Raw genomic sequence first — 14,533 nt, 5'->3', positions numbered from 1 at the left:
TCTGTAGAAAGGGGCTGTAATGGCCAGTTCCTTCAGGCACATAGTTGTGAAATGACAAAGATATTGAAGAAATTATTTTTCCAATCTTCAATCTTTGAACCTTTTAACTGCTCTGCTACTTCGTCTGCAAAGCAGATCACTGCTTTTAATTAGCCACAGCTTGAGTTCTGTATGCTTTAAATATTAACTCTTCTGGTAAATTCTCTATTATTTAAAATTATAAGTAATTTTGTAATACACCTCCACAATCATTAACTTCAGAGAACAATCTTTAAAGCCTTCCTCAATATTCAGTGATAACCTACTCCAATATTCTTTTAACCCAGACAAAAGCTAAATGTTGGGTTCTTAGCAGAACCAGCGCCTGCCAAAATCTTCAACCCATAAAAAACACTTGTTAATAGAAAAAGTTGTGCATGCTCTACCATCACAATTGTGCAATCATCAATAAGGCCTCCTCAGAGCAAGTTTATTCCAAGAAAGACACAGAAAAGCAAGTTATACAACATTACCTACATCTTTCAGCAAAAGTAGATGCTCACCCCTACCTTTCTGTTACCCAGAAAATGAGGTTTGTTCCTATCCTGTAGTTTATTAATTTGGAAGCTCTGCCATGGTAACAGTTACAGATGCAGAGGAGATCACAGTACAATCTGAACTGTATTCAATGGCTTATTCCAAATTCCTGCTTCCCTGCAGAACGTGGCTGGCAGAGCTCACTGACAACCTCTCAAGAGAAGGATCAGGGAAAAGAGGTCAAATTGCTGAGCTCTGTTAAGTTGTGCTGATTCTCTGTAAGGTGAGCAGTTGTCAAGGGATTTTCCTGTAATGACTCTTGAAAAAACTAGTTGCTAAAAGCCTAAAGCTAATTACCAATGCGTTTCTGAACACACCATTGTCACGAATTCAGCCTGATAAACTGACAAAGGAAACTTCAGAACCAAGTCTGAAAGCAGCACTTGGAGAAGACAGTACTAAAGGTACAGTAATTTCACAAATACAAGCCACAGCAATTTGACAAAAATTTTGGTGGAAACCCGGAAGTGCGGCTAATAGTCGGGTGCGGCTAATATATTAATAATTTTCTGACATTTACAACCCCAGACGTGCCAGTCAGAGTGCCGAGCCAAGCACCGGCCAGTAAAAGCCGGCATTTCGCAATTGTTACAGTGTTACCGTGTTGCCCTGGCTCCCTGCAGGCAGCACGGGGGGCGGGGAGAGAGGCGGGAGAGCTCTCTTTCCTCCTCTGCTGCAGCCCAGGGGAGGGGAGGGGGGGGTGCCGCCATTGCCGCGGCCCGGGGAGGAGAGGTGGGGGGGGGGGGAGGGGGGCGGGGGGCGCCGCCATTGCCGCGGCCTGGGGAGCCGACGGGGGGGGGGGGCGCCGCCATTGCCGCGGCTCGGGGAGGACGCGGGGGGGCCGCGCCGCCATTGCCGCGGCCCGGGGAGCCGACAGGGGGGAAGCACCGCCATTGCCGCGGCCCGGGGAGGACGCGGGGGGGCCGCGCCGCCATTGCTGCGGCCCGGGGAGCCGACGGGGGGGAAGCGCCGCCATTGCCGCGGCTCGGGGAGGACGCGGGGGGGCCACGCCGCCATTGCCGCGGCTCGGGGGGGCCGCGCCGCCATTGCCGCGGCCCGGGGAGCCGACGGGGGGGGGGCGCCGCCATTGCCGCGGCTCGGGGGGGCCGCGCCGCCATTGCCGCGGCCCGGGGAGCCGACGGGGGGGGGGGCGCCGCCATTGCCGCGTCTCGGGGAGCCGGCGGGAGCCCCGCGCCGCCATTGCCACGGCCCGGGGGGGGGCGGGAAGTGCGCGCCGCCATTGCCACGGCTCGGGGAGGAGGCAGGGTGCTTTGTCCGCGCCCGCCGCCGGCGCCACGGGCGCGGGAAAGCTCCGTCCCCGCCCGCCGCCGCTGCCGTAGGAGCGGGGGAAGCTCCGTCCCTGCCTGCCACCGCAGGGCAGCGCCGACCCGGGGTGACCGAGCCCAGGGGCAGCGGCGGCCGGCCCCGAGCGGCAGCACCGGGCTGGGCCACCTGGCCCCGTCGGCAGCCCCTAGCGGGCTGAGCCTGCACAGCCTTAGCTCAGCCAGTAAACCCCGCCCTCCCGCGGTTCTGTTACTAATTGCACGCGGGTCCTCGCTGCGAACGACAGAGCGGCTTATATTCGTGTGCGGCTTATCTATGGACAAAAACCGAAATATTTGCCAACACCCAGAGATGCGGCTTATACTCAGTGCGGCTTGTATTCGTGAATTTACTGTAATTAAGGTAAACATGCACTGTGAGCACTCAGAGATCCTGAAAAGCTCCAGCTCCTCACTGAGACAAACCTCAGGGGCTGTCAAAGTGCCACACACCAGGAACATTGATCAGACCAAGAGGCCTCCTACCAGGGTATCCTGCCTTAAACAGCAGCCAAAATCCCTGAGAAAAACAAAAGCTGATATATACTTCCTCCAAGATTCTCCCAACTAATTTCAGCTAAGAATACTTCCCAACTCTTTGTTTAGAGAGTAACCTCCAGCTCTCTATGTCCAGTAGCTTGTTCAGGGAACTTTCTGTGCTCACCATGTGCTTTAGCAAGAAGCACCCTGGTCTGCTACCCCCGAGGAGACCATCTCCTCCTGTGGGCTCCCTCTGAAACTGGCTCCTGCTGGCTCAGTCTTTCCACAGGATTAGGCAGTGAATACTCACTGCTCCATCACCTTCTCACAGCACTCAGGATTTTGAGAGTCAGAGGATCATCCCAAAATAGTTTGGGTTGGAAGGGACCTTCAAGCTCATCCACTTTTAACCCCTTGCCATAGGCAGGGACACCTTCCACCACACCAGGCTGCTCCAAGCTCTGCCCACCCTGGCCTTGGACACTCTCAGTCCATCATACTCCAGGTGATAGGATCCAAGAAAAGCTTCTAATAACTTAATAAAGGTCAAGAGCAACAAAATTCCAGGGATCGTAAAGTACTAAACTAAACGAAAATCTTAGCTAACATTAGCAGAGACAGGAAAAGTGGCATCCATTCTGAAAAGTCTTCCAGCAGAAACAGGTAAGTACAGATTAGTAGAAAATACAGTAAATGAAAATAAAAATCACAGATAATTATGACCAGTGATATTCAGTACTGATAAAGGTACCAGTAGTAGGTGTTAAAAGAAATAATCCATGAAACATGTTTAACAACATGCACACATTTGGTAGCTACAGTTTGGAAATGGATCTTTCAGGGAAAAAAATTAAGTTTAATAGTGAAGAAAAAGATAAATAAATTTTAGGAATTATTACAAAAGGAATATAAACCAAAAGAGAAAGCCTATTCTGCATAAATCCATAATGTACTGCATATAAAATGCTTCACATAATTGTTACCTTTTAATCTCTGAACAGATCTAAAAGTAGTAGAAAACACACAGAAAAAACTATGATGAGACAAAACTAGGATGAGATAAATAAGGAAACACACAGGAAACTTTTCAGGATGAAATGAAGAAGATGGTGGAGAGGTAAAATCATGAGTGGTGTCAAGCAGATAAACAAGGAATTATTGTCCACTGTTTCTCATTTAAAAATATGTAACAAAGAATCTAATGAAATGACCAAATAACATTTTAAAATTTAGATGTTTTCTCATGCTACACATTTAAGTGGTAGAAGTCAACACCACAGGGCATTAAAGAGCAAAAAATACAGAAGAGGTAACAAAGGGCTGCACATTCCTGGAGGATTTCTGTCAGTGATCCCTAACAGCTGTCCCGTGCAGCACTTGGGTTACTCGTTAGTGAATGCCAGGAGACTGTACCAGAAGGAACTGACCCACAGTGCTGTTGCTTATCTTTTATCCCAAATGTCTCTGGTCACTGGCAGCCAGAGCACACACTGGATCTTCACCTGACAGGAGTAAGAGCTCAGAACTGGCTGGTATCTCTCTTGTCTGGGCCTCTGTTCTTTCCTGCCCTGACTTCCAGTAGGACAGGCACAGCTCATGAGATGGTCCTGGACACCAGACATCAGGTCACTTTGCTGACTTGGCAGGAATTTCACCTTAAAAGTGCTAGTGCTATTAAAAAGGCTGCTCCCTTTACCATAGCCTTTAATATCCTCATGGGAAGAGGCTACATTTTATGTAGTAATATGAGCAAGAATGATCCTGCTCATAGCAAATAGGTCATCATCCCCTAGGGGAAAAATAGTAAGAACACAAAAAAACATTCTTTCTCCAGAATTTAGGACCAGAACAGCAAGGCACCCACCTCCTCTCCTAAAAAAAACTGTAAAAAAAAAAAAAAAAAAAAAAGGAAAAAGGTCATTTCATTTCAAATGGAGTGACAATTGCTAGGGTCCATACAATTAGTCAGCAATTAACCAGCCTAATCCTTACTGCTGCAACCTTTATCCAGTGACAGAGGCCAGGATAAATGCAAATAACTCACAATTACTATCATCTTTTCCAATTCATTCCTGTAGTGCCTGGCAGACTGGTTGGTTTGTGTTTGCTCTTCAGCCTCCTCACTCTTTCCTAGAAGGGCCCTGCTCATATGTGACCTGTTTGACATTCCCCCATCAGTTCCACATTTGGGTAAAATTCTAATTTGAAGTCACATTTCTTTCACCTTCTACCAATATTTTGCACCTTCTGGTTTCAATCATAAGCTGAGAAAAGCCCGATTTCCCCAAGCATTCCTCCTCCCCAGGGCTTCAAACACACACAGGCCACAGAACAGTTAACAGTTAAATATTTTCTTGCCAATATTTTAAGAGTGCAGAAGGTTCCAAATTGCTGGTAAAATAAACAATGCCAGACTGTGAAAACTCCTGCCTGCCATATACTCTGATGTTAACAAGAGTTTCTTTATAAGTGTAACCTTTCAGAAGAGAACAAAAATTATTTCTCTACCCTAGTTCTGCCCTCAAGTAAAAGGCAAAGGAGGAAAGTGAACCATGAAAATGCTGCATGGTAAAATATTGTGAGTTTTCCATCTTACTTCTGCATTTCATTCAGACTTGATGCTGCTGTGAATAAATAAACTTCCAGAAGATCCTAAAAACATGGGCAAGGATTTTAAGAAGTCAAAATCTTCCTTATACAGTTTCCTGAATAACATGGATTAAACCTATATATGAGTTATGTTCCCTCCTGCAAGGCCATAATAAAATAGGAAATACAAAAGGGCAAATTTATGATGGTCTCAAGGAGACAGACTATTTTTAAGCTCTTGGTACCTTGCTTTGTCCTCTGGGGCTTTAGTCCTGCTTTTTCACCAATTACAGGGGCTCTGGCACTTCCCCACTTCTAAAAAACGAAGTCCTCAAACAGCATCTCCAAACAGAATTGCTGGTACTCAGCATCAATGACTCCAAAGTTCAGAGGACTCCTAAAACCCCAGTTCACCCCCAGGCTTGCCTTCTGTTCCCTGCCAGGTCCTTCTGGATGCCCAAGCCCTGCGAAAACCCATCCAGACCAGTATTGCTCATTTCACACTGACCAAAACTGTACTGACCCCATCTCACACCCACGACATCCCAACCACAAAATTGTCCCTTTTATGCACACTTATTCTCCTGGACTCAAGGCTTACTGACTAACTTGGAAATCAACATGATGAGCACTTTGCTATTGACAAAGAGAGATGTCCAAGATTAGATATGTTGGTATTTTAAGCTTTGTCATTATTTCCTGACCTTTGAATGAAATAAAAACATTCAAGTTGTGATATATGTTATAAAGTAATTCGTGTTTTATGAAAGATGAATTATGTTTGTATAAATAAAGAAATTAATAAAGTAACTTTAGGAACACTGAGCCGCAGTGAGGAGGAAAGATTGCTTCATAGAATTCCAGCGCTGAAGACGCTGACAAAGTGCAATTAGCAAGTAAACAGAACCAGCCCCAAAGGGAGGTGACTCGTTATGAAGCAGTCCAGGAGACTCCCTGGACATGAGTATGCAATAAGCACTGTCAATCAAGATAACCAGAGTCTTCAGGAAACCTACATTTCAATATCCAGTTCCAGTAAACCAAAATCTGCACACATCAAAATTCATCCATGCCCAGAAACGGTTCTGTCCAGTTCTCTGTGGAGAAAGGAGACTACATGAATATGGGAATCCATTACAGGAAAGGAGGATTTTTGACCAAGGCTAGAAAAACTGTATAAAAACGGGCTGCCCAGGACGGCTTTTGTGAACACAGGGGGATCCGAAGCTACAGAGTTCAGATCTGTGTGTGTGTTCACCCAGCGCCGATCCTGGGCTCAGTGTTGTCTTTTTGATTGTGGCTATCGAGGACTGTATTTCGGTCGCAAAAATAAAAATTGCTTATTGAATCCTTTTAATTCAGTTTGATTCACTTATTATCTATAACAAAGCTCTTACAGAAGTGTACGGTAATTGACTTATTAACAGAGATAAAGCAAGTGTTGTTTAAGACCAGAAAGAGAAGTCTGAGGACAGAAAAAAGGAACAGAATCCACTGAGATTCTCAGACCACAATGGAACACAGAAAAGCACCTCAGTTTCCCCTAGATGTTACAGAAGTATCCTGTGCTGTTGCTTTACTAGGGTTGTAAAAGAAATCAGAAGAGCCAGCAAGTGTAGAAGCAGGCATTGGGACTACTGCAGGGATTGCACTTGCACTTCCTGATCATTATCTTTTGTTTTGTTTTCCTGAGAGAGTAATAATAAGAAAAAAAAAAAAAAAAAAAAAGTTTCAAAGAGCTGCCAGTTCCGTAAATGGATAAAATGGGTCAGAGAACTCAGAAAATGAAAGCAAAAAATGAACCAAGCTCTAACAAGAAAATACAAGAATTAGTCCCAAAGTGGAAGCAGAAGATATCAGTGACTTTCTATCTGCATAGAAAAGCACAAGCAACAATGTGATTAAAATTGTATGGAAACAGCTCTCAATGGTTTATTTGGTTTGATTTAGAACAGACTCTGGTCTTGGTATTATTTCTGGTTTTTTTGAAGGCGCTTAAAAGCACATTCTGGGGGAAGAACCTTTCCCTATATAATGGACATAGAGTAATATAATACTGAAAAAAAGGTATCTCTAGAAAATGTGCCACAAGGCAGCTTTTAGTGTACAGTAATTTCACGATTATAAGCCGCACCTGATTATAAACTGCACTTCCAGGTGTTGGCATCTTTTTGTTCTTTGTTCATATATAGACCGCACCTGATTATAAGCCGCACTTCCAGGTGTTGGCAACTGTCTTGGGTTACAATACAGGGTGTGATTAAAGGTATCTATTCTATCACCATCTGTTGAGGGTGGGGGCAGTGATCCTTATCTCAACGGCAGATACTCTGCTAATGGGCCATCCATTGAAACCAGGTGGGGCATTATTCTTTATCTTTTTACAACCTATCCTTCCTCCAGAGAGTCATTTTCTGCTAATGGCCCATTGAGTCCCACTGTGGGATTGATAAAATTACTTCATCCCATTGGAAGTTGCTCCAGCCAGGGGGATGAGCCCAACATTTCTTATCACGATAAAAACAGAGGTTTTGGGACACTAAGGCAGCCCCTTTCTCCACTGGACTCCAGAGGAAAACCGGATTTCTCCACATCACCACTGGACCTCTGGAAGAAAACTGCACCTTCTACAGGAGCACTGCTCCAACTGAACCACATCTGTCACACTGCAGGAGGATGCAGCCACCATTTAATGGGGCTGCTACCAACACCCTGCCTGTCGGGATGTCAGGTTGTACTGACTTTGTCAGAGTTTGGAGTTTGTTTCTTTGTAGTACTGTATTTCTTTTTGAATTTCCCTAGAAAAGAACTGTTATTCCTAATTCCCGTATCTTTGCCTGAAAGCCCCTTGATTTCAAAATTATAATAATTTGGAGGGAGGGGGTTTACATTCTCCATTTCAAAGAGAAGCTCCTGCCTTTCTCAGCAGACACCTGTCATCCAAACTAAAACAGCAACTTTTCGTTCTTTGTCCATATATAAGCCGCACCTGATTATAAGCTGAATTTCGGGTTGGGACCCAAATTTTAGTCAAAATGGTGCGACTTATAATTGTGCAATTACTGTAAATCCTGCAGGCACTCAAGCAAGGCACAGAACAGGCCAATGACACCACCTCACAGTAAAAGGATCCAACACATCTGGGAAATTTAAATTTTTTCTCTGTGCCAGAATTGATTTTTTTAATGCCAGAAAACTGGTGCAGGCCAGCTGAAAAGAACCCAAGCATTTATTATATCTTGATTTTAAACCAGGTATCCTCAGCATGGCCCAAACATTTCACCCAGGTGTGCTGGTCCCATAGATGCTGTCTTTAGAATGACTCTATCACAAACAAAGTGAGAAAGAGACCCATATTTCAAAGCTCCATGTACTGGTAAAGCTACATTTGCATCATTACAGTTTATTCCAGATTTCATCACAGCTGAGATAATTCAAGGTAACATTCCATACACATGCACTATCCAATATATTTAAGTTATTAAGATTTTCAAAATCAAATTTACTGAATTTCCTCTGGAAAACTACCTAATATTATTCATTTATGAAATGACAAAGTACTGGAAACTTAGTGTGAACTTTCAAGCTCTTTTAGAAAAGATCAAGGGTTGATGAACTTTTTTTTATGATGTTCTTGAAACAATAACATCAGGTAAAACTAATCATACAATGTCTGGTGTCCTATTAAAAAATTACACAAAAACTATACAGAGCAATTTTGTACCTCACTACTTTGGCAAGTGTTTCATTTCTTTGGTTTTTTTAAAGGGAACACTAGAAACTGGTGAAATTTTATATATTCCACATGGTCATCAAAAATCATAACATTTTTCTCCGTAAAACATCCTAGTAAAGCATTTCAAAATATACATAGATAATTTAAAACTCAAACTTCTCTTCTTTAGTTTTATAAGTTTTTGAAAACCTTTTCAACAGTACTGAACATGAATGATCCTCTGTCTCATATCCCAGACCATTTCCTCAAACAAAATCAGTACCTTCTCTGCAATGTTTTACTTCAGTACATTCCCTTCATCCAAACTCCCCATTCTAGCCCCAAAATACTGTACCCACTTTTCTTCTGACCCATTCTCTTGCAAAAATGTAGTTTCACTCCTACACATCCAAAATCGACTCCATGACTTCCCATCAGATTTTAGAGGCAGGCTTGGAGAGCACCCCTAAACATCCCAGTACAGTAGCTTCCCACTTCAATTCATACAAAGATCAAGTTCTATTTTAAAACTGTACCCATTTTGCACCCTGTCCTTTCATCCTCTAAAACCATTCTACAAATTGCTGGCCTCAATCTAACCATGCCTGCTGAGTCTTTAGTTATAAGGTCAAACTTTTTGTTCTCCACAGTCAGAATAACTTAAACAGAATTAAACTGAGTTTAGGAAATTCCATAGCTCCTGTAAGGTAAACTGGCATTTTTAATCAACTGCAATTTTCTAGTTGTGAAGAGTATCAACACAGAAAATGGTATTCAAGTTCCCAGAGCCAGTTTCAGCTCTCAGTTACATGTATTGATTCTGATGCTGTTACTTCACATGTACATGAGTGTAATTGAGAGCAAATTATAGGTGACTGGGTATAAACAGTGCTAGCTAAAAGTGTAACAAAGGCTGTATTGTGCTACACACAGCAGAGCCAATAAACGAATTCAAAAGACACCTAGATGTGTTCCTGCAAAAAAAAGGGGGTGGGAATCTAAGTGGTCTGGTGGGAAAACAGGAAAGTGAGATTATGATAAATTAAAACAGATTTGGTACACTGGGCTTGACAGACCCTCCTAGTCCTATCTCTTTTAGAACAAATGTTTATTATAAAATAAACTGGCAGCTTTTGGAACATTTATTCATTATAAAATGAATTGTCATTTTGCACTGAAAACAACTTCAATTCATTTCAGCAGCAGAATTCCACCACAACATACACAACCAAGGCAGGTAAAGTGAGCCTACAAACAAGTATTGGAATAAAGCCTGATGGATCTTCCTGAGACACCACAGGATTTGCATACAAAGCTATTAGTGTGCTTGGAGGAGGGAGAAGGGGTTTCTTTTTTGTTTGGGATTCTTTGAGTGGTTGGAAGTCTAAAATTTACTTATTTATTTAACCTCATATCTCTTGTCCTGTTATCAGCTGAAATCCTGCATGGCCTTCCTATCAACCCTGCAGCATCATCTAAACACACTTAAACTTTCACAACAACTTTTAAATCCACATAGGTACTAAAGTACAATAATAAGATCAGCCAGGTTAATTCTCAGGCGGTTCCAGCACTCTCTTAGGGAGAAAACAGCACCAATGTTTAGTCCTGAGAGAATTTCCTTTCCAAACTGATGAGGCAGCTGCCACAGCTTGCACAGGATAAATCTATTCCCTGCAAGCCACGAGGTGGAGATCTCTGGCAAAGCAGGATCCAAAGGAAGTCTTTTACCCAGCCTAATGTTACTATTAACACTCGGAGCCATTGCATCAAGCCAATTTTTCTGTTTGTTTTTAAAGTTTGATAGAAAAGTCACTAGTGGAAAAATTAAGTAAAGAGCACTGGTTAGCCACAGAACTGGACACACCTGGCTGCAAACCCACCAAAAGAGACTGACTTCATTAGAACTAGGGACAGCAGAGTAAAATTTATATCTGAAATATGCCTGCACCAGTAGAATTTGCTGAGGCCACAGACTCTCCATGTGTTTTTACAGCTGTGTCAAGTTTGGGTTTCTGACTCTTGCCGACCTTCAGGACTGCTGAAGGAGCTCAGGCTAACAGGTCCCAAAACTTTGTAGCAGAGATTTAGATCTCAGCAGTTTTAACAACCAGGTTTTGAAATAATATAAACTCCATTTGGAGCTGGAGCTGATGTAAATTTGCAATTAAAATGCTTTACATTCTACCCCTTTTGGCTCCAATGAACCAGTTAAGAGCAGATGGCACATTTCAGTAAACCATCAGTATCACTTCAGGAATATAGTATCCAGCATCAAGTGCTGGAATTGTTGCTAGATTGCTAAAGAACTGCAAGTCAGCAAGTTAAACTAATTGCATCCAGGCAGCAATTCCATCCAGGTGCTCTGTCACTTGTACCACAATACAGGAATCAGAAGTAAACCTTGACCTTTGAATCACTGCATGAGAGAAAAGACAAGGAATGGAATTTCCTAACCTCCTAGATCTATGCAGATGATAATTTAGTTCTCTGAATGTATTCAGTAAAATTTCTTTTCATTTATCTTACTTCTGAGAAAGACTCAGATTCTGAAATTTAAAAGCATCAACACAGGACCATTAATGTCATCTTCTTTTTATCTACTACTCCTGATGCATTTGACCACCTTCTTTTGGAGGCAGAATATTTACTGATTGGAGGACTACATTACTTGAAAATAAATTGTTGTTACACATATCCCTCCATCATGTCACAAACCCGCTGTCATTACTTCAGTTTCAGTTTAAAAAAATCATTAGGGATAAAGAGGTCAAGATTAATAAAAAGAATGTAGCACTTGGGAAACTGCCCTTTATTGGTCACTCAAAACTCCTTGCAATTGCTAAAGGTGAGAAGTGAGAAAGATTTCATTGAGGGTGCAGCTCTGTGAAGGAAAGGAAGGTGAGTGGAGAAGAGTGAACAAGCATGGAAAAAATAGGAACTGTCCATGCAGCGGCACGAGTGAAGTGGCATATGAAGCCAGAATCACTGGCACTGATGAAGGAAAATAAAACAGTGATAAGAAGCAAGGGAACTGGTATCATCTTCAAACATGAGTGCATAGATAATTTTGTTCTAACATACAATAAATGTTACCAGAAGAGACTGAGAAGTTTGTTCATCTCAACAAAATCCCAGAAATTTTGGGATGAAGGTACTTCAAAGCTCAACCCTTTTCCCCCCCTGCGACGGGCAGGGAACACCTTCCCCTATCCCAGGTTGCTCCAAGCCCCATTGAAGCCAGCCTTGGACACTTACAGGGTTGGGGCAGCCCCAGCTTCTCCAGAAAACCTGTGCCAGGGCCTCAGCACCCTGACTGAGGACTCCTTGTCTAACCTAAATTCCCTCCCTTCCAATGTGAAGCTATCCCCCCTTGTCCCGCCATTGCAGTTCCTGAGGAAGGATCCCTCTCTAGCTTCCCTGCAGCTCCTTCAGATTCAGGACAGGTGCTGGGAGGTCTCCATACAACCTTCTCTCCTCCAGCCTCAACAGCTCCAACCTTCTTAGCCTGTCTCCATAGGGGACTGACTATGAATAATGACTGAAAGATCAGGAATAAACAAAAGATGAAAAAAACAAAGCAAAACAAAATAACCCACTTCAAGATAATGAAAGCACTCACTAAGACTACAGTGAAGACAACAGTCCTGATTTCCAAACTGACCTCCAGGAGAGTTCACTCTGCTTTCTCACCACCCTCCCCTCAGTGGTTGCCCAGGAGATCCCTTCGCACCCAAAGAGGCTCGTTACCAAGGGGCCTCTGTACAGCTCAGCTGTACTAAATACACACACAGGTGTAACTGCCTTGCAGATTAATCCCTGAAATGTGCAGGCTCTTCCTGAGCATCTACTGTGCATATAAATGCTGTGTTAGCACCAGGCCACAGTCTGATGTATTAGAGGAATCACAGTAATGCAAGCTAAGCACACTGGAGATTCCACTGCACAGTCATTCCTAAAATGAATGCACTACTTAAATTCAAGGATAAACTGACCAGATGCTTCACCTGAGAAGACAGGGAATGAATGGCATTCCAGCAACTCCAGAGCTCTTTGCAGTTGCATAACACAGCAACCATGCTACTGCAAAATGCATGTATAAACACCTCAGGGTATAGACTGGATGGAAATATAAAGACACTGATGGGGGTTTTTATACTTCAGGGAATATTGGGGAGCAATGGAATAGTTTAGTTTGTATAAATGGAAACCCTGTGCATCACTTTAAAAAAAACTGACTGTATGCAATATCTTTTTTTCCCTAATGTTTACTGTAAAGCTCTCAATACAGGCCTAACCTGCAGCATTCCTTACCTTGGAGCCCTGCATTGCTTTGGAAGGGCAGCAAACAACCAGCTTTGCTCCTCTTTGCTGTTTGCTGCTTCCAGCCCTGCACAGAAAACTACAGGCCAGCACGCTGTTCATATAAGACAAAATTAGGGTCAAAAGAAAAAGATAAATAATTTTCTGTTGCAAAGGTTCAGACAGATACTTTCAGGTGCTTGGAAGGTGATGTGTTTGGCTGGGGTTTGTGGATTTTTTTGCTTTTCAAGAAAAAGAACCTTAAATTTCCACCCAGAGTAAAGACCTGAGCTGTTATAGCAGAATCAACCAGCAGTGCGATATTGGATAAGGACAAAAATGCAGAAGCTCTTTCATTCAGTCTTTTCCCCAATACATCTGATTTGTCAGGCTTACTCACACTGCCCTATCACAAAGAGGAGATTCCCACACTGGAATTCATCTAAGCACATTAAAATAGCAAAAAAATTCTCAGATGTGCAAATTTAGATTTAGTTCAAAAGAAGATTAACAGAATGTCTTGCCTTAAAAAGCAATGCGTAACAAAGTAAAGCTATGGAATTCCCAAAATGATGGAATTTTTTCTTGTGATAAATACCAGGTATAGTGAGAATCCAAAATTAAAAATACACTAAGGACTAGTTATAATTATGTGCAGGAACTTGACAAAAACCCCCTGTTGATTAACTTTCCTTTTACCACTTTAGATACAGAAAAAACTCAGAGCTTTGCTGGAATTACTGCAGTTGTAGCTCTAGATTTGGTACCAGTCACATTCCCCCCTATCCCAGCTGCTTATTCCTTATCCCCATTGTGTTGTAGCAGCACCCATTTCTGCAATGACATGGCAAATCATGTAGGAAAATAATTAATTTCAGACAAATCAGTACCTTTGTCCAGGCCACAATGCACTTTCAGAAATAAGGTCAGTGGCTCAGTAGAGCAGCTGAGGGAATAAATGATCAGGAATGAGGGCTGCAGGTACCAGCTTAAGCTAGTAAAGGAATCAACCAGGTTGATTATCAGGCATTTTTCTAAGATATGTAAATCCAGAAAACCATTGAAAGATGGGAATCATCAGGATTAACACCACCAGAGAGGACTTACCCCCATGACCTTCCCACGCTGTTCCACATCCTCCCACATGCAGTGAACAATGTAGCGGCACATGTACTTTCCTGTGCGGCCCTCCTGCTTCAGCCGCACCAGGCACATCCTGTAAAAGCACAGACCAGTCAGAGCTCCTGGGCTTTTTTAAAAAGGAGAGAGTAAATTAAATACATTCCATTATATATACACTCCATTATACTAATTTAATGTTTTTCTTACAGTATATGTTTGTGATCAGGAGAAAAATACACAAGGATTTTTTGTTTTTTTAACAAACCATCATGTTTCCATTCTGTACTCGGGAGCTGTATCTGCTGGATTTTGGCCAATCCAGCCATAGAAGAGTGACAGTGGACTCTATGCTTGTTGACAGTACTTTAATCTAGTTAAACACTACTGCAACCCAAATTCTTTAGCCTTAAGAACACCTCACCCTCCA

The 14,533-nt window shown here is 42.8% G+C and overlaps 1 protein-coding gene across 2 annotated transcripts in view; it reads right to left on the bottom strand.

Moving 5' to 3' along the window:
- The window catches only part of LOC117004168 (ubiquinol-cytochrome-c reductase complex assembly factor 1), a 50,899-nt gene that overhangs the window by 11,229 nt on the left and 25,137 nt on the right, over window positions 1-14,533 (bottom strand). For both annotated transcript variants that reach the window (XM_033074717.2, XM_033074718.2), the window contains exon 7: window positions 14,092-14,200. In XM_033074717.2, coding sequence (XP_032930608.1) covers window positions 14,092-14,200 — 109 coding nt within the window. The remainder of the gene's footprint in view (window positions 1-14,091; window positions 14,201-14,533) is intronic.

Source organism: Catharus ustulatus, chromosome 17 (genome assembly GCF_009819885.2).
Source record: "Catharus ustulatus isolate bCatUst1 chromosome 17, bCatUst1.pri.v2, whole genome shotgun sequence".
Classification (NCBI taxonomy): Eukaryota; Metazoa; Chordata; class Aves; order Passeriformes; family Turdidae; genus Catharus; species Catharus ustulatus.
Note: the sequence above shows the minus strand (reverse complement) of the source record. Positions and strands in the feature narration are given on the sequence as shown.